The sequence below is a fragment of the Lachancea thermotolerans genome (assembly GCF_000142805.1).
Source record: "Lachancea thermotolerans CBS 6340 chromosome H complete sequence".
Taxonomy (NCBI): Eukaryota; Fungi; Ascomycota; class Saccharomycetes; order Saccharomycetales; family Saccharomycetaceae; genus Lachancea; species Lachancea thermotolerans.
The window spans coordinates 176,990-195,681 of NC_013084.1; the positions used below are offsets into that span (position 1 = coordinate 176,990).

Here is an 18,692-nt window from a genome sequence, read left to right on the forward strand (position 1 = left end):
AATCTTGGTTTTTCCAGATCATAAAGTTGTTCACGTGCTTTGATACGCTTCTGACTTTGAACGAAGAGAAACTATATCTCAAAGCTCAGAAACATCATATTGAAAAATTTGCCACCTTGAACAACTTAAGTGAGCGCGAATCGACAAGTGCTTGAATACCTATTCGAGACCTTCCGCAAGTCAATTGAGCCTTCATAATGACTGGTAAAGCTTCAACAAATTCCACGTTCAAGAATCGGGAAAAACCGCAGGAAGTGCGCAAAGCTAACATCATCGCGGCGCGCGCGGTGGCAGATGCGATCCGTACATCTTTGGGGCCTAAAGGTATGGATAAGATGATCAAGACCTCTAGAGGTGAGGTCATTATCTCAAATGATGGGCACACAATTCTCAAACAGATGGCCATTCTGCATCCTGTGGCAAAAATGCTTGTGGAAGTGTCCGCGGCGCAAGATACGGAGGCCGGCGATGGAACAACATCCGTGGTTATCCTAACCGGTGCTCTCCTTGGTGCTGCAGAGAAACTCTTGAACAAGGGTGTGCATCCAACCATTATCGCTGAATCGTTCCAGAGAGCCGCCAAACGTTCCGTTGAAATTTTGCTGGATATGTCCCAAAAAATCTCTCTCAGCGACAAGCAAGCCCTAACACGCGCTGCAGCAACATCTTTGAGCTCCAAGATTGTCTCTCAACACTCTTCTTTCTTGGCGCCCTTGGCAGTGGACTGTGTGCTAAGTATCATCGATGAAAACGCTACAAATGTGGACTTAAATGATATTCGCTTGATCAAGAAGGTTGGTGGAACTATTGACGACACTGAGATGGTGGATGGCGTAGTTCTCACACAGAATGTGGTGAAGACTGCTGGTGGCCCTACCAGGATCGAAAAAGCCAAAATAGGTTTAATTCAGTTCCAAATTTCACCTCCAAAACCAGACACAGAAAACAACATTGTGGTGAACGATTACAGACAGATGGATAAGATACTAAAAGAGGAGCGCGCCTACCTGCTGAACATATGCAAGAAGATCAAGAAGGCAAAGTGCAACGTGCTGCTAATCCAGAAGTCCATTCTCAGAGATGCAGTTAATGACCTTGCCCTACACTTCTTGTCGAAGCTAGGAATAATGGTGATAAAGGATGTGGAAAGAGAAGAGATTGAGTTTTTGTCTAAGAGTCTCAACTGTAAGCCAATTTCTGACCCAGAGTTTTTCACTGAAGATCGTCTAGGTGCTGCCGATCTCATCGAGGAGGTCGACAGTGACGGTTCCAAAATTGTCAAAATTACGGGCGTTAAATCGAACGTTGCGCGGCCAACTGTTTCTGTTATTGTCCGCGGTGCGAACAACGTTATTCTGGATGAAACAGAGAGGTCTCTGCATGATGCCCTTTGCGTTATCCGTTGTTTAGTCAAGGAAAGAGCCCTCATTGCAGGTGGCGGTGCTCCTGAAATCGAAGCATCTCGTACCTTGATGAAGGAAGCTAGAACGCTGCAAGGTGTGGAGGCTTTCGTTTGGCAAGAGTTTGCCGCAGCTTTGGAGGTCATACCAACTACATTGGCCGAAAACGCTGGTCTTTATAGCATAAGGGTAGTCACAGATCTACGCACCCTGCATGAGAATGGAGAAAAGAATGCGGGTATTTCCATAAGAAGGTCAGCTACTACAAACACCTTTGATGAGCATGTGTTGCAGCCTGTTTTGGTTAGTACAAGTGCCATCACTTTAGCATCGGAGTGCGTGAAATCCATTTTAAGAATTGATGATATCACCTTCAGCCGGTGATATGCTGGAAGGAGAACTCAATGCACAGGAATATAATTAATTGTACATATTAACATCCTCATCGATATCCAAGAAGTTTTTTTACGTGGACACTAAGAATTAAGAAGTTTGATGGTTGACTAAGATAGTTGGAATAGCTGAGAATCGGGTTGACCCTCTCACTAGCAGCACTTGTCCATTTTATACAAAGCGGTGAGGGCAGCCTTCAAGTTATGTGCACGATCGTGGAAAAGGCTGAAGAGGTACTTTGTTGGCTTCGCGCCTACGTTTTACTATTGGCAACAGTCGATTCAGTTTATTCATAAGTTGTCGCATATTGAAGTATTTATAAATGCTGAGAAATGCTAGAGGCTTTTAACTAATATTCCAATTAAAGTTAAGCTTCTGATGCGAAATGAAAAGACACGTTATGTCTCCTCAATTTGGTGTAACTATCGAAGAAAATCAACTCTGAGAAGGCGCCTCACAAGTGATTCACCATCAAAGGGCAGTCATCAGGACAATATCTTAGAAAGCGGTACCTGCGGAGATGGACTGGGAGCTCATCAGAAAATGTCGCCCTGAGTTCCTTAAAATTGCAAGGCCTAATCGAATGCTACCAAGGTGTGTTCATCTAACCTTCTTTAAGTACTTTACAGCATTTTTACTGAACACGTAAGATGCTCCGCTTAAAACAGTAGTACAGCCCACCACATATCCTAGCCACTCAAAAGCTCTCTGGTATATGTTGGTTTGTTCTGAGTCATTCTCCTTATCTTCGTCGCGGGTTTGGAAGATCATTGTTGCAACAGCCCATCCAAGGTATATCATCTGTAAAAATGTGTTCCATTTGGATACCTTGGTGGGTCTAACTTCCGCACTAGGGTATCTAAAAACGTCCCAAAAAGACTTCCAAGTAGCCTTCCCATAAGTATGCCGCAAAGAGGAAATCCTGTAGTAAATAGCACTAAGAGCCAGCAGTACGTCCCTCCCTATTATAAGGCTGGCCAGTGGTATCGGGATGACCTGCGGGCCTCCGGGGCAGGCCAGGGACACGGTTGTTACGAGCATGAGGATTTTGTCGGCCATGGGGTCTAAAACGGTACCAGCAACGGATTTCATATTGTATTTCCTAGCCATATACCCATCGAGAAAGTCTGTCAGACACGAATAAGAGAAGAGGCCCAACGCTGGCACAAGATTGTTGGTCATTATACAGTGCCCAATTAGGGGCGCCGCTGCAATTCTTGTAATCGTCAGCATATTCGGTATAGTATAGATGGAAGACAAGACGGAACGCATCTTTTGGGGGGCTGGTGGAGTTGTCGAGCTGAACCGGATTGCGGTTGACCGGCACAGTAGGGGCAATTTCTGCCCCACAAAGATCCCTGGCCTCGCGAGCATTGATGATGCTTGTATTCAAGCTTTTGAATCCAATCCGAACTTGCAAATGGCTGGCTATCCTGTGCTTTCGAAGTTTCGGCGCTCGCGATGGTTTTTCATTTTTTTAGTCTCTGATTTGTTATAATAATCGACATTCGATAATATCAGAATAGCCTAATTCGACCAACTAATTACCACAATTTTAAAAAATCCTGAAGTTACTGGGCGCTAGATATCTCGCAACGTGATCCGTTCAGGCCTTCAATACGCATTCGCACCGAGATCTGGTAAACATCCTGTCCACATCCAACGATTTCTTGAAGGGATCGTCCAGGCACAGAAGAACGCGAGAAGACAACTTCACAGAAGCGGAGAGCGTAGGATGAACGTTCTAGTATACAATGGCCCAGGGGCATCTCCTGATTCTGTAAAGCATGCGCTAAATACCCTTCGCCGCTTGCTAGAACCTTTTTATGCGGTGTGCACTACCAACGCCAGGGTGCTCCAAACTGAACCATGGGCGGGCAAGACTTCTGCAGTTGTTTTCCCAGGCGGTGCAGATCTTCCTTACACCAAGGAGTGCGCCTCGGTGATTTCACAATTGAAGAAGTTTGTTTCCAAGCAAGGTGGAACTTTCATTGGGTTTTGTGCGGGTGGTTACTTCGCAACCAACTGCGTCGAATTTGCGCAAGGCGATCCTCAGCTGGAAGTCGTAGGCAAAAGAGAGCTTAAGTTTTTCCCAGATACCGGACGGGGACCTGCCTTCCATGGTTTCAAATATAATAGTGAGGCGGGTGCCCGCGCTGCTTCCCTGCGGCTTTCTAACGGGGAAGAGCTTAAGACTTACTATAACGGCGGCTGCGTGTTTGTCAACGCTGAAAAGTATGAAAATGTCGAAGTCTTGGCCCACTACAATGAAGCTTTGGATGTCCCCTACTCCCAGGACCCCTCTTCACTGGGCGCGGCGGTTGTGCTGTGTCAAATTGGTAAGGGCCGCGCGCTTCTTACAGGGCCCCACCCAGAGTTTGTTCCAAAACTGCTTCAAAAAACTAATGACGATAAATACAATTCCTCAGTCGTCGAAGTTCTCCTGGAGTATGAAAAGGGGAGGCTAAATTTCATGAAGGACATCCTTACAAAGGCAGGACTTCATTGTAACAATGATTTTGCTGACAGAGTAGCTCCTAGCTTGACACCATTATTAGTCATGGCATCCAGTAACAACCACCTCATCGAGGAATTGGAGAACAATGTGAGAAATAGTGACGGTATTTTCGAGGATGGTGCTGCCATTTTGGAAGGGGAAACCGACTCTTTCCGTATCTACAAAGGCTTTGATCAATACGAAGCTGCTAAATCTGAACTTTTGGGTGAGGAGCCTGATGAGGTTCCAAAAAGCATCATTATCAGCTCAGCTAGTGAGCCATTTGCTCCACGCAAGCTTACTCCAAATTTTGATACTGCGAAGTATTTCCAGTATTTGAATCCACAGAGCTCTGTCGGCTCTCTGCTCATGTATGGGGAGGTCATTACTTCGACAAGTTCCTTGTTAAACAACAACAAAAAACTCTTGTCGCTATTTCCACGCAACTCGATGCTTCATGTTGGTACTATACAGGTATCTGGCCGCGGTCGCGGGGGCAACACATGGGTCAATCCAAAGGGTGTATCTGCATCTACTGCATGCATCAATCTGCCGCTGGTGTCTCCAACAACCGGCCGTCCTGTTTCAATCGTCTTTGTTCAGTATCTTGCAATGCTCGCTTATTGCAAGGCAATTTTAAGTTACGCTCCCGGGTTTGAGGACCTGCCTGTAAAAATTAAATGGCCCAACGACCTTTACGCTATGAAGCCAGAATATTACCGCACGAAAAAGCTGCGCTTGACTGGAAGGGGCCTAGCAGGAAGCAAGACACCACTGACTGACGTCGAACCAGCTTATGTTAAAATATCAGGACTGCTGGTGAATACCAACTTTCTCAACAACTGCTACTCTCTCCTGCTTGGCTGTGGTCTCAATGTATCGCATGACGGCCCCACCACATCCCTCAATTCATGGGTTAGCATCTTAAATAAAGAAAGAGAAAAAGCCAATATGAACCCACTTCCTTTTGTGGAAATTGAGAAGTTGCAGGCTCTTTACATGAACAATTTGAATGTTGTGCTCGACACTTTTTTGAATAAGGGACCTGTTTCTGTGCTTCCGGAATACTATGATCTTTGGCTGCACAACGATCAAATAGTCACTCTCACTGACCACCAAAATGTGAAGGCCAAGATCGTGGGTATCACGAAAGACTACGGTTTGCTCATCGCTAAAGAATTGGTTTCGGGCACCAATACACAATTCACAGGAAACGTATATCACTTGCAGCCCGACGGTAACACTTTCGATATTTTCAAAGGTCTTATCTCGAAAAAGGTTATTTGAAGGCAACCCGGGATAGACGACAAAGAGTAGTCATTTCAGAAACGTTAAAATATGTACATTTATAGATACTGCTGTAAGTGCAAAAAACAACTAACATTAGTGCGGACATTCCTTTGCACGCATACTGCATTCTACGAAGCAAAAAGCTTCCTTTTCTTGTGTGCCAGGTTGTTCCGGGTTCAAAAACACAGTGAACTGAAAGAAAATCAACTGATGATTGCTCAGTTGTTGTTGTTGTTGTTGTTGTTGTTGTCGTTGTCGTTCTCTTTCTTTGGGGAGCCTGGAGAGTATGAGGGAGAGCCCGGACTATAGCTTGGAGAAGTTGGAGAGTACGATGGAGACGTAGGAGAGTAGCTTGGTGAAGTTGGAGAATAAGAAGGAGAGGTTGGGGAATAGGATGGAGAGGTTGGAGAGTATGATGGTGATGTGGGAGAGTATGATGGTGAGGTTGGGCTATAACTTGGCGATGTTGGAGAGTAAGATGGAGAAGTCGGACTGTAGCTTGGCGACGTGGGAGAGTATGAAGGCGACGTAGGGCTGTAGCTTGGCGAAGTTGGCGAGTATGATGGCGAAGTTGGCGAGTATGATGGCGACGTGGGGCTATAGCTAGGAGAAGTTGGAGAGTATGATGGAGATGTTGGACTGTAGCTTGGCGACGTTGGCGAGTACGATGGTGATGTTGGACTGTAGCTTGGCGACGTTGGCGAGTACGATGGTGATGTTGGACTGTAGCTTGGCGACGTTGGCGAATATGATGGGGAGGTTGGGCTGTAGCTTGGAGATGTAGGGGAGTAAGCTGGAGATGTAGGTGAGAAGCCAGGAGAGGCGACACCACCAAATCCAGGAGACGTGGGAGCATCTCCGTAACCGCTGAAAGGAGAAGAAGCCCCACCGTAGTCGGCACCCCCGTAGGCAGTGAAACCGCCTGACATCGCGTCAGTAGAACCAGAGTCAACCAAGGGCGAAAACATGAGTTCGTCCTTGACATCGATATCCGCATTGACTAGGCCGCTTTCGTTGTTGTAAGGAGTTCTGGCACCATCATGGCCATCCGCGACTTCTTCCATTTTTTGCTGTGGCATGAACTTCACTAGCGACTCTTCATCAATCATGACATCAAAAGCACCAGTACCAATAGGAGCAACTTGGCCCAATAGCACGTTCTCTGATACACCACGGCAATCGTCCAGCTCTGCTGCTGCACCTGCCTCAAACAGGATTTCAACTGTTTCTTCAAAGGAGCACCTCATCAGCGCGCCAGTGTCCGACCTGTTGAAACCATGACGGGTAACAGACATGAGGAAACCCTGTGATGTCATAACGTCAACCAGCAAAGCCATATGACGATAGTTAACGTAAGAACCGTCGGATGCAATGACGTTGTAAACTTCCTTGTACAACGCAGCGCGGCCAGCTTCAATACCCAAAACATTCATAATGTCAATGAATGAGTTTGTGTATATACGCGCAGGGTCTACGCCAGGAACGCACATAACCTCGGCAAGGTTAACACCATCGGTTTCCAAAACCCACTCAGGAACTTTGTGGTATTCACCGGTAGGGCTTGGTACCTTGCGATCGTACTTCATCATAACGACTCTTGTGATATCCTCGACACCACGCAAGGTGATGCTCTCAAGCATTGTGTTCTCAATCCTTTTGAGCATGTGGTCTTCCTCTGCCTCTGCTTCCGCATCCAGTGTCTTGGGATCACGAACAACACGACAACGAATAATCAACTTTTCTGCGTTGTCTTCCGACCAAATGACAAACAAATCATTTTTGAAGGTCTCCTTGATCTTTTCACCGACTTGTCCCATAGTCAAATCTTTGTCGTTCATTGCGGCACGGTCAAGTTCGAGACGTAGCAACCAAGGAGATTGGTAGTCAAGAGACTGTTCTGTTTCCTCATCCATCAAGGAAAAGTGTAACTGGATGATTTCTTCGTCCTCTTCGATGACTGTAGAGCGTGGATCAGGGTCGTAGTAAATTTCAGACGCAACAGTTATACTCTTCAAAGTTGTGTGCTCGATCGCGGATCTGATCAGTTTGGCCTTCTCCTGGTCAGCGGCGTGATCTTTGTCCAGGTAAACTGTCAAAGAAGGAGTCTTCATGTTCTTAGCCACATTCAGAATTTCCTTTAAACGAGGAACACCAGAAGTAACCTTCTTAGAAGCGACACCAGCGAAATGGAACGTGTTCAGTGTCATCTGAGTAGCTGGCTCACCAATTGACTGAGCAGCCAAAACACCCACCATTTCACCTGGGTGCACGATCGATCTCAAAAATTGAGACTCGACATTGCTCAAGACCCATTCGAAAGTTTGCTTGTTTAGCCTGTATTCCTGAATGACTCTGCGAGTGGCTAGTCTGGAACGTAGTAAGCAGCAGAATAGAGTGACCGCGTTTTGCTGGGCTTCTTGTAGAATCTTACTCTTGCCACGAAGAACAAGAAGTTTTTCTTGTAATTCTTTGACACCATACACCACGTCACGGATTGTCAGATCTGTGGGCTTGGTCTGATCGATTCTGAAAGTCTGCTGAGCGTTTTGGATAATACGCCTAATGTTGACAGGCAAAGGCCAGTTTTGTTCACCGTCCACGAAAATCTTTCTGAGGAATTCGCGATCTTCGACAAGCTGTTTGAACTCTTCGTCTAGCAAAGCCTGAAGCTTAAGATCACCAATAATCTCAGAGCCCGATTCGAGCAACGAAGGGTCGAGAGCATGTCTAGGGTTCAGCAAATCAATCCTGAATCTGCGCTCGAAAGCAGCGTCCGAAGATGCAATGGTGTCAATAGTCTGCTTTTCGATGTGAGCCGCATCCATACCATCTTCACCATAAATGAACTGAATCACGTTACCCAGCGAGTTTCTCGTTGTTCCATCGTAGTGAACCATGATATCTTCTAAAGCCTTGACTAAACGACGCTGAATGTAACCTGTTTCGGCTGTTTTAACGGCAGTATCGATCAAACCTTCACGACCACCCATGGCGTGAAAAAAGAATTCTTGGGGAGTAAGGCCTCTCAGATAAGAGTTCTCAACAAAACCTTTAGATTCTGGAGAATAATCGTCCTTTGAGAAGTGAGGCAAGGTGCGGTCCGCGAACCCAAAGGCAATACGCTTACCTTCAACCGACTGCTGCCCAACACAAGCAGACATCTGGGCAATATTAATGAAAGAACCTTTTGAACCAGCGCTTACCATCTGCTTGACGTTATTCAAATCCTTCAAGTTAACTTCAGCTGAACGACCTGCTTTATCTCTAGCCTCGTTCAAATATCTGACGACGCTATCTTCAAAAGATTCTCTCAAAGTCATACCATGCTTAGCTGTCAGCAAGTTTGCTTGAGCCTCCTTAGTGACTTCCTCGACTTTTCTCTTTGCAACTATAATAGCCTCAGTAATTTCCCTCATAGATTTCTCGTCGGCGATTGTGTCCCCGATACCGATAGAGAATCCATTGTGAAGCAGCCAGAAATTGACTACCTTTTGAAGATTACTGAAGAGCCTTGCACAAATCTTGGGGCCCTTTTCTCTTGTGACAACATGAATCAAACCACCACTTGAAGAGCCCACAGTTTTCTTGTCAACAACGCCGAAGATGATTTGACCATCAATAATCAGCATACCGTTGTCTTTTGGCGATAGTAAAGTTGTGCCCTCGTCAAACCTTTGCAAGTGGATACCGCTTGGAATGGCAATCGAAAGTATCTGCTTACCAGACCATAATGGTTTTGGCTTCAGGATGATTGGGGTTGGGATTACACCATCCCAATCCGGAATCCAGTAGAGCATATTCAACACCTGGTCTAGCTCGATAAAAGTGTCTCTTAACGTCATTTTTCTAACACCACATAAGGTGTCCTGTACGATACCCATACAAGGTTTGTTAGACTGCGCTGACACAATTTGCTGAGGAACAGCGCAAAGTTGAGAAAGCTCAGCTCTAGTTTCCTCCGACTGAGGCACGTGTAAGTTCATCTCGTCACCGTCGAAATCCGCATTATAAGGTGATGTTACGGACAAGTTCAGTCTGAAAGTAGAATAAGGCATAACCTTTACTCTATGCGCCATCATGGACATCTTGTGAAGCGATGGCTGACGGTTAAACAGCACTGGGTCTTCATCGATAATGTGACGTTCGACCTTCCAACCATACTGGAGCTGGATATCACCCGCCCTTTTACTGTACCGCAAATCGATACGGTCACCGTTATCACGAATAATATATTTTGCACCGGGATGCTCATTAGGACCATTGCGTACTAGCTGCGTCAGCCTGTCGATATTGTAAGGTGTTACAACCTCCGGGTAGGTAAGAGTTCTTGCGATAGACTTTGGAACACCAACTTGATCCAGATCTAAGTTAGGGTCACCGGAAATAACCGTACGGGCAGAGAAGTCAACACGCTTTCCCATAAGGTTACCTCTGATACGACCTTCTTTACCCTTTAAACGGGCTCTGATAGATTTAATTGGACGACCAGACTTCTGCAGTGCCTGAGGTTGTCCTGCAATATCGTTGTCCATGTATGTGGCAACATGAAATTGCAGTAAAGCTTCCGATTCTTGTATTACGTGCTGCGGAGACCCGTTAATTTCCAGCCTTTGGACATTAATATTAGCCTTTAAGATATCACCCAGCTTGTAAGTCAAATCATCCTCACCTCTTTGAGTTTCATTGAAAGAAATTGAAGGACGTACTGGTGGGGGTGGAACAGGCAAAACCGTAAGTATCATCCATTCCGGACGAGCAAAATCTTCATTGAAACCCAGCCTCACAGAATCCTCTGGAGAAATGTGTTTAAAGACATTGAGAACCTCGTCTGCTGAAATAACACGTCTTTCTGGCTGGTCTGCATCATCAGCACCCTTGTCCTTTTTCCATGTGCCCACTAGTGAGAGTCCATCTTTTCTAACACTAGGCTGAGTATTACCGCAACCACCTCTGGAAACATACTGAGCAGGGTCGTTATCGGAGGGCACCTCTGTCTCGCATACCATTTTGGCCTTACACAGAGACCAAACAGCATTGAATCTTCTTTTAGGATCTTTAATTTTTATAGCCTGTCTCATAAGTTCGCTATGCTCATCTAAGAGTAATTTACCACAATGCATGCAGACACACTCGCAAACTTTCTTAATTTTGGAAATGTACCCGATGTGGAACACAGGTTTGGCTAGTTCGATGTGACCAAAATGCCCTGGGCAGTCGTTCATGCCTTCACCACAAGTCTGACACTTGTAGTTACGGTCTATAGAACCCAGACGAGGATCATTAAGACCTCCGACTTTGGCTCTCATTTGAGTCTCGTCCATCGTTTCAGGAAACTCGATTTTTGCGACACTGATAGCGCGAACTTCCTCCGGCGAGAAAATACCAAATTGGACTTCCTTGACGGTCCGCAAGGGAGCGCTGGAGTAGGGAAATTCAACCATAATGTGTGATCAGTTGGAGCGTTGTGCAATGTATATTCTAAGTTTTAAACCAGTTAGGAACGAGGATTGATGTACCGGCTGGAGTGGTGGGTTAGCTTTTAAGCGAAATGTAACCTTTTTTTATGTTTAGTGATTATTATTATCTTCGCTGGCTTACTACCGGCTGCGCGTTGACACCTGTATATGAGGCGGTAATTGTAGTTGACTTTCAAAAGAGTTTGAATGTCACTAGCGGTTGAGTACGAATTCGGTGAACCACGGTTCTGATGCTCTTACTCTCCAAAATAAGCAGTCAGACTTCTTGGCGCAATAATCCGCTATCGTTGAAAGATTGCACGTCTTTTCAGTTCCTGAATGCTGCGATCGAAAGGGACTTTCGGTTCTTTAAACGTGAAAACTCTCCACAGTTCGGCCCACAAACAAGTGATTATCTCGAAACCTGTCGATTCAATAAACCCTTTGAAAAACTCGAGTTAAAGAGTGATAAAGAGCCACTTGCCTGCTATTGAAAATGCAGAAGGTGGAAAAAAAAAGAAGGATACTCTGTGAATGTGCTTACGGAGTCCCTTGCTCAGGCTTGAAATGTGCAATAGTCTCTCGCAAACCACTTCGAGTTCATGAAATTCAATTTCCATATATTATTCGTTATGTTTTCGCCACCGAAAATTTTTCAAGTTCAAAATGATATGAATTTATTTACGTAGGGTAACCATTAGTGAGTTTTATACATGTTTAACCGCTGAGATGATATGTAAGTCTTCCGAAGCTCAAGTCCTCTTCAAAGCTGACTCTTCTAACAATGAATGTGAGAATGCACTGACACTTAGGAAAACATCTTCGACAGAGATTTCTTCTGCTTGGCAACTTGTTCTTTCTTCAGCTTTTTAGCGTCGCTGATGGCCTTCAGTATGGCAGCGTCATTTTGCTGGTAGGTTGTGGCGAACTCAAGGTCAGTGATAGCCATCTCTGGGTCCTTTAGGTGGTAGTAAGCAAGGCCGCGACGGTACAAGGCCTTAGCCTTGGATTTGTCGTCCGCAGCGGCGTCGTGGACCACTTCGGTGGTAGATGTCAGAGCTTTTTGGTAGTCGCCAGTCTTGATAGCACAAAGAGCGATGTTCAAAAATATGGAGATCCTTAGTTGGTCCACTCTGCTTATGTCCTCGGCAGGCAGGTCTTGGGGAAAATACTGCTTGAGCATGGAGCTTGACTTTTCGTACTTAGTCAGTGCGGGCTGGAACTTTTGAGCCTTGAAAAGCGAAGTTCCAATATCCTTCACGGCAGATACCGCCTTTAGCACACTGTCGACGTTCTCGAGGTCAACCTTGCTGTCGTCTGCTAGGGAGTCGTCGTAGTTGTCGCCGAACTCGTCTGTAGGTGTTTTCTCTGCGTCCTCAGGGACGACGTAGTCGGCAGGCAGCACCCCGCAATCATCGACCTTGACGTCGGAAAGCGGCTTGTCGGCAGAGTCAGTGGCCTGACTCTCGATCGCGCGAGCGATCCTCTTGCCCTGAATCAGCTCACCAAACACAACGTGCTTGCCGTCCAGATGTGGGGTGGGCACACACGTGATAAAGGCCTGGGAGCCGTTGGTGTTGGGCCCAGCGTTGGCCATGGACAGCAGGAAAGGCTTATCGTGCTTCATGGTAAAGTTTTCATCCTCGAATTTTTCACCGTAGATCGACTCGCCACCTGTGCCGTTGAAATTGGTGAAATCGCCGAACTGGCACATGAAACCCTTGATGATCCTGTGGAAAATCGAGCCCTTGTAGCACAATGGAATTTCGGGCTTCGACTTGCAGTTTCCTGATTTGCCCTCACATAGTTTGTAGAAGTTCTCCGCTGTCTTAGGAACCACGTCGTTGTAAAGTTCGAAAACCATGCGGCCCTTGGGGATCCCGCCGATAGAGATGTCAAAAAAGACCTTTGATCTAGACATGGTTAAAAGATGATGATATGCACTGCGAATTCCTGTCGCTCGTTAGACGAGTTTCTTTGAGCGGCGATGAGTTCGAGAATGTGTTTTGCGGGAGCAGCTTAAATATTTTTCGGGCCATTCGAAGGAGAAAGTGCTAGAAAACAGATATCGAAAACCCATAGGTAAGGGGCGCACCGTGAAGCTTTCAGGTTTCGGGGCTGAGGGGTGGCTCGCCGGCCTCTTCTGATGCTTCCTCCTCCGTCTCGCTGCTCATATCCCACACGTTGTCTGTAGTTGTGTCAATATCTAGTAAGTCACTCAGCACGCTCACGTATCTCTCGTTGTTGTCTGTTGTTTGGGTGCCAAGGCCTCGAACATGGCCGTTGTCCTCGATTATTTCGCCTGTAGCTAGATCAAGTACATCCCCCTGGTCCTCAAGTGACCCATATTTCTCAATGAGATGCGCCCAGACGCGCTTCATGTTCTCATCGGCTTGTTTGTGTCGGCTCATCACCTGCTCATCAGTGAGCTTAGGAATCAAATGAGACTCCTTGGACATAATGTACACAACCTTGTCTGAAGATGGTGGCTCCTGTTTGCTCAGCTTGGGTGACTGAGACATTTGCTCCGGGACGTGGGGCGTATGTAGGCTACGCGGCGGGGTCGCGCGTTTGGGCTCTTCGCTAGTGCTCGGTTTTGTTAAAGCGACTTCAGCACTAGGCCGGGCGCTTGCAGAACCATTATCAGCAGCTAAGAGGCCTTTCAGTGCGCCTTTGAGATTCTTTAGCACCTTCCTCTTGTCGCGCTTTTTGTTGACACCGCTCATGCAGTTGTTTGTAGACTCATCGCCGACTTCTTCTTTTAATGCTGCAATGTATCTTCGAATCATTAAATACTTACACGAGAGGTAGTCCCCAGGAAAAAATAACAAATAGCTGGCAGACCGCTATTTGTCAACCGTTGAAACACGTTCTCTGTTTCCCTTCTGATCCCAGCACTTACGAAACAGTGCCATCTCTCCCAAGCACTGCCTCCAATCGTTTGTGTCTGCGTGACATAGTTGCAGGGCCATATTCTCAACGTAACAGCCCGTATCGTTTATTCTCTTGTCCCAAACATCTTCTTCGTCGTTACAGAGTTCTTTGTACTCTTCAAGAGCTTCCTTGTAGTATTTAGAGTCTTCTTTTTGAGCCATTGCAAGTTGAGCCTCGGTCTGTCGGCGCCCAGGGATGCTAAAGCTTTTTGAAATCTTTAAAAGAGCAAGATCAACGAGCTAGACATAAAGGCTCAATACAAGCCTCTGGAAAAGATGCTTTATTTCTCTTTGAAGCCCTGCAAAAAGCGCCTAACAAGTACCCAGGGAAGGCTGCGCCCTCAACATCCTATTACTGGAGCTTCGCTTTGACTGTTCTTGACTAAAGCTCCGAAATGGATATTTGATTATGAAATCAGCCTCGCCAGCCCAACGCACGTGATCAACAGATCTACGTGTCAGATCTCTAGCATGTGATCACGGGCAAAAAAAACTAAGCGAAAAAACAACATTGGCGTACGTCCCCCTTTCACATACGCGATTTCGCTTCAAACATTCAACAACAAGAGGTTAGTCGAAGCATGGTAAAGCTTGCGGAGTATCCTCGTACCGCGACTTTTGCGTGGTCTTATGACCGGTCGCCTTTGTTGGCAACCGGCACAGCGTCGGGCACCATTGACGCGGATTTCTCCAGCGAATCGACTTTGGAGATTTGGTCCCTGCTGTCGCCACACGAGGCGACCCCCCAAGCGTCAATTACCGCGGACGCCAAGTTTAACGATCTGGACTGGTCGCATGATAACGCAATCATAGCAGGTGCGCTTGAGAATGGTGTTGTCGAGTTTTTTGCGCCCGAGGAACCACGGTCAGTTGCCAAGCTCGCGCAGCACACTACGCCCGTGAAAACAGTGACGTTCAACGCCAGGCAGCACAATGTGCTGTGTTCTGGTGGCAGCAAGGGCGAAATTTACATTTGGGATGCCAACAAGATCGAGACGCCTGGCTACGCACCCTTTGTGCCAGGCACTGCCATGACCCCTATGGACGAGATTTACTCTCTCGCGTGGAACCAAAACCAGGCACATGTGTTTGCGTCCGCAGGATCATCAGGATATGCCTCTATCTGGGACTTGAAAGCGAAAAAGGAAGTTATTCACCTAAGCTACGCTTCTCCGGTTACAGGTCAGAGAAACCAACTCTCGATTGTCGAGTGGCACCCAAATAACTCGACAAGAATCGCCACTGCTAGCGGTAATGACAGTGATCCTTCAATTCTGATCTGGGATCTTAGAAATGCCAACGTTCCTATGCAAGTCCTGTCGCAACCTCATACCAAAGGAGTTTTGTCGCTCGACTGGTGCAAGCAGGACGAAACCCTTCTTTTGTCGAGCGGGCGTGATAACGTTTGTGTCTTGTGGAACCCAGAAGAAGGACAAAGCCTGACCCAGTACCCCACCCGCGGAAACTGGTGTTTCAAGACCAAGTTCGCCCCCCAGACTCCTGACCTCTTTGCATCCGCGTCCTTTGATAACAAAATTGAAGTGCAGACGCTTCAGAATGTTACATGCAGTTTGGACACAGACGCAACTGCCACAAAGCAGCGGGAGTCGGAAACGGAGTTCTGGAACAACGTGTCGGTTCAGGATGCCAACGAGAAGCCAATCGTCAAGAAGCTGCAAGCGCCAGCGTGGTACGGAAACAAATCACAAGCCGCTCAATGGGCATTTGGTGGCAAGCTTGTTCAGATCACAAGCGACAAGAAGGGCGTCAAGATAAGCAAACCGGCTATTCCCGGTGCCGAGAAAAATGTTCTGTTGGACAAGGCGTTGGAGACCAAAGACTTTAACCCAATTATCAACAAGAGACTTGTTCAGAGTATTGATGCCACCAATGAAGAAGACTGGAACTTGTTGGAGAAGCTATCTCTCGATGGAAAGGACGCTTTCTTGAGCGAGGCTCTAGCGTTCGACGATGAGGATACTGATGAGACTAAGGAGAAAGATGTGAAAGATGATGGGGGTGACTTTTTCAGCAGCCTAAATGAAAAGTTCGTTCCAGAAGGCTCTTTCCGTCTTGATGCCTCCGATAAACTGAACGATCTCTTTAAAAGCCTTGTGAGGGGCGACAAGAAGAGTGCTATTTCTAGTGCCTTGGAACAGGATCTTCTACTTGAATCTCTTTTGATTGCTTTAGATTCTGATGATCAAACTCTCAAGCAAAAGGTCAAAAACGCCTATTTCACCAAACATGGTAAAACATCGTCCCTCGCGAGGGTTTTACACTGTGTATCTGAAGGGGATGCAGACGATCTTGTCAAAAACATTGAAGTTGACCAATGGAAGTACGCTGTCAAGGCCATCGATTCATACACCTCAGACCTCTCGAAGAAGAACGAGCTTTTCATTGCCTTGGGCGATAGACTTTCCGACGCTGGCAACAGGCAAGATGCATTGCTTCTATACCTAAGTGCGCAATCTCTTGACAAGGTTGCCAGTATATGGCTAAAGGAATTTGTGGGTTTGGAAAGCAAGCTCGAGTCAAAGAAAGAAACTGTGTACGAGGCTCACTTGGAATGTCTGACCGAGTTTGTTGAAAGGTTCACCGTCTTCATTAGTTTGATCAGCGACGATCAGCATCAAAGCCTTGCTAATGAAGAACTTATCGCCAAGTTCTTGGAATTTGTTAATCTAACCTCTTCAAACGGAGACTTTGACTTGGCTCTCAAATTCCTCGAAATACTTCCAGGTGATAACGAAGATGTCGTTACAGAAAAACAGCGTGTCTTGATCGCTTCGAACAAGCTTCCTTCCGCTGCCACAAAGTCTCAAAAGCCTAGATATGCTGGCGGCAATGTTCTGAGTGGTACTTCTGTTGCCGGCTTAGGTTTGACTAATGATCGCACCCCAGGTGGTGTAAAGATGCCGCCAGCTCAGCCAATGCAGACAGTTAACCCTTCCGCGCCTTTTGCTCCTAGCACTCCATTTAACCAGCAAACGCCTTTGAGGTCACGCGCTGCCTCCTTTGCAGCCCCAGCGCCCGAGTTGTTGAAGTCAAACCCATACGCGCCTGCCTCTACTCAGGCCACGACAGGCAGCAAGTACGCTCCGCCACCTATCACATCTCCTAGCAGTGCCCCACGCGGCTCTAGTGTGGCCTCTTCAGTTCCAATCACACACAAGAATGCTGGCACTTATGCCCCAGCCGTAGCACAACCCTCTGTGGCAGGAGCTGTTCCACCTAACCCTTACGCTCCTAGCGCCGGTGCATATGGAAACTTCAGTGGCCAACCTGCTTATTCACAGCCGCTCAAGCCAGTGGCCAATGTAATTGGCGCCTCAGCTCCGGGGGCGAACAGCATGTCCCCTCCTCTGGCACCTCCTGCCTCTAATGCTGCATCTGGCCAAACTCCACACTTGAACAAGAACGCAAACGATGGTTGGAACGACTTACCTTTGAACGTCAAGGAGAAACCAACTCGTGCCAAGGCAGTTTCTGTCGCCCCTGTGAGTGTGGCTCCCTCATCTGCTGCGCCTGGTCCTCAGGTGAATTTTGGCTCTATTCCACCACCTCCTCTTTCCCGTGTGACATCTTCAGCGAACCTGCAGACTCCAGTTCCTCAGCGTGTTCCATCCAAGACATATACCCCTCCAAACGGGAGCGCTTCTCCAGCATCTGTTAACCCATATGCACCACCACTAGCCTCTGCGGCTCCCGCTCCCGTAGTGCCAAGCAATCCTTATGCTCCCTCTGCAGTCTCTACAGGCCAGCCAGTCCCAGGCAACCCCTACGCTCCAGCGGCAGCCATGCCCTCAAACCCATACGCCTCACCACCACCAAATGGTGCACCACAGCCACATTTAGGCAAATCCTATGGTCCTGGAAGCGGACTTAATGGGCTGAGTGCTCCTCCTGCATCTCAAAAAGCACCAATTGGCCCACCTCCAAAACACATGAAGAGAAGAACTCATGCTTCCAACGACATTGACTCTGCTAACGCTATCTTGGAGTCTGTTCAAAAAAGGTCAGAGGCTCCGACTCCACAAGTTGGCGGCGCTCCTCCTACGAGCATCCCAAAGAACCAGCCATTGTCTGAAGTGACCTCATCCGGGACCACTCCAGCGCCGCTAGCAGCAGAGCAGGGATCTTCGTCTGGAATTCCGGTCGAGCAGCAACCCATTGTTGACTTTCTATCCTCCGAGCTCGGCCGCGTTACCCCATTAATTCCTCAAGAGTACACCAAGCAGCTTAAAGATTGTAACAAGAGGCTACGTATTCTCTTTGGTCACCTAGAAAGACAAGATCTGCTGACACAGCCTACAGTTGACAAGCTACATTCCATTGTTGCACTAATGAAAGAACGGCGCTATGCTGACGCTATGCAAGTTCACGTTGACATCGCCACCAACCACGCTCAAGAAGCCGGGAACTGGTTAACTGGTGTGAAGAGGCTGATCGGTATTGCCGAAGTTACTTCCAGCTGAGAGAATTACTTCTGAGCTTTGAAAAGTTGTATATACTAGTAGATTTGAAAGCATAGTAAGCGCACTTAATGACACGTGAAGATTGTTCTCACAAAGCAATGCTCGTGCGTGGTCACGTGAAAAACTACCTAATTTTGGCATGACTGACCGATTCAATAGACGGCACACTATTGGCATCATCAAAAGTGAACGTGAGCGGGCGAAAGACGATCAAGACTATTGCACAGTTAATAAAGCCTCAG

The 18,692-nt window shown here is 47.1% G+C and overlaps 8 protein-coding genes across 8 annotated transcripts; 3 read left to right on the plus strand and 5 right to left on the minus strand.

The window, feature by feature from the left end:
• Positions 1-197: 197 nt before the first annotated feature.
• CCT4 (chaperonin-containing T-complex subunit CCT4) lies at positions 198-1,784 on the plus strand (the record flags this gene model as incomplete). Its single annotated transcript, XM_002555919.1, has 1 exon — positions 198-1,784. One exon carries the CDS (start codon positions 198-200, stop codon positions 1,782-1,784), a length of 1,587 nt encoding a protein of 528 aa, XP_002555965.1.
• A 609-nt stretch (positions 1,785-2,393) lies between these two features.
• Positions 2,394-3,167, minus strand: CRD1 (cardiolipin synthase; the record flags this gene model as incomplete). Its single annotated transcript, XM_002555920.1, has 1 exon — positions 2,394-3,167. The coding sequence occupies one exon, from the start codon at positions 3,165-3,167 to the stop codon at positions 2,394-2,396; it is 774 nt and encodes a 257-aa protein (XP_002555966.1).
• A 361-nt stretch (positions 3,168-3,528) lies between these two features.
• Positions 3,529-5,577, plus strand: BPL1 (biotin--[acetyl-CoA-carboxylase] ligase BPL1; the record flags this gene model as incomplete). The annotated part of the gene is made up of 1 exon (XM_002555921.1): positions 3,529-5,577. The coding sequence occupies one exon, from the start codon at positions 3,529-3,531 to the stop codon at positions 5,575-5,577; it is 2,049 nt and encodes a 682-aa protein (XP_002555967.1).
• A 221-nt stretch (positions 5,578-5,798) lies between these two features.
• Positions 5,799-11,021, minus strand: RPO21 (DNA-directed RNA polymerase II subunit RPB1; the record flags this gene model as incomplete). Its single annotated transcript, XM_002555922.1, has 1 exon — positions 5,799-11,021. The coding sequence occupies one exon, from the start codon at positions 11,019-11,021 to the stop codon at positions 5,799-5,801; it is 5,223 nt and encodes a 1,740-aa protein (XP_002555968.1).
• An 823-nt stretch (positions 11,022-11,844) lies between these two features.
• CPR6 (peptidylprolyl isomerase CPR6) lies at positions 11,845-12,957 on the minus strand (the record flags this gene model as incomplete). Its single annotated transcript, XM_002555923.1, has 1 exon — positions 11,845-12,957. One exon carries the CDS (start codon positions 12,955-12,957, stop codon positions 11,845-11,847), a length of 1,113 nt encoding a protein of 370 aa, XP_002555969.1.
• A 184-nt stretch (positions 12,958-13,141) lies between these two features.
• Positions 13,142-13,825, minus strand: SCM3 (Scm3p; the record flags this gene model as incomplete). The annotated part of the gene is made up of 1 exon (XM_002555924.1): positions 13,142-13,825. One exon carries the CDS (start codon positions 13,823-13,825, stop codon positions 13,142-13,144), a length of 684 nt encoding a protein of 227 aa, XP_002555970.1.
• A 57-nt stretch (positions 13,826-13,882) lies between these two features.
• Positions 13,883-14,131, minus strand: COA4 (Coa4p; the record flags this gene model as incomplete). The annotated part of the gene is made up of 1 exon (XM_002555925.1): positions 13,883-14,131. The coding sequence occupies one exon, from the start codon at positions 14,129-14,131 to the stop codon at positions 13,883-13,885; it is 249 nt and encodes an 82-aa protein (XP_002555971.1).
• Positions 14,132-14,550: 419 nt separating this feature from the next.
• SEC31 (Sec31p) lies at positions 14,551-18,450 on the plus strand (the record flags this gene model as incomplete). Its single annotated transcript, XM_002555926.1, has 1 exon — positions 14,551-18,450. The coding sequence occupies one exon, from the start codon at positions 14,551-14,553 to the stop codon at positions 18,448-18,450; it is 3,900 nt and encodes a 1,299-aa protein (XP_002555972.1).
• Between the last annotated feature and the right edge of the window lie 242 nt (positions 18,451-18,692).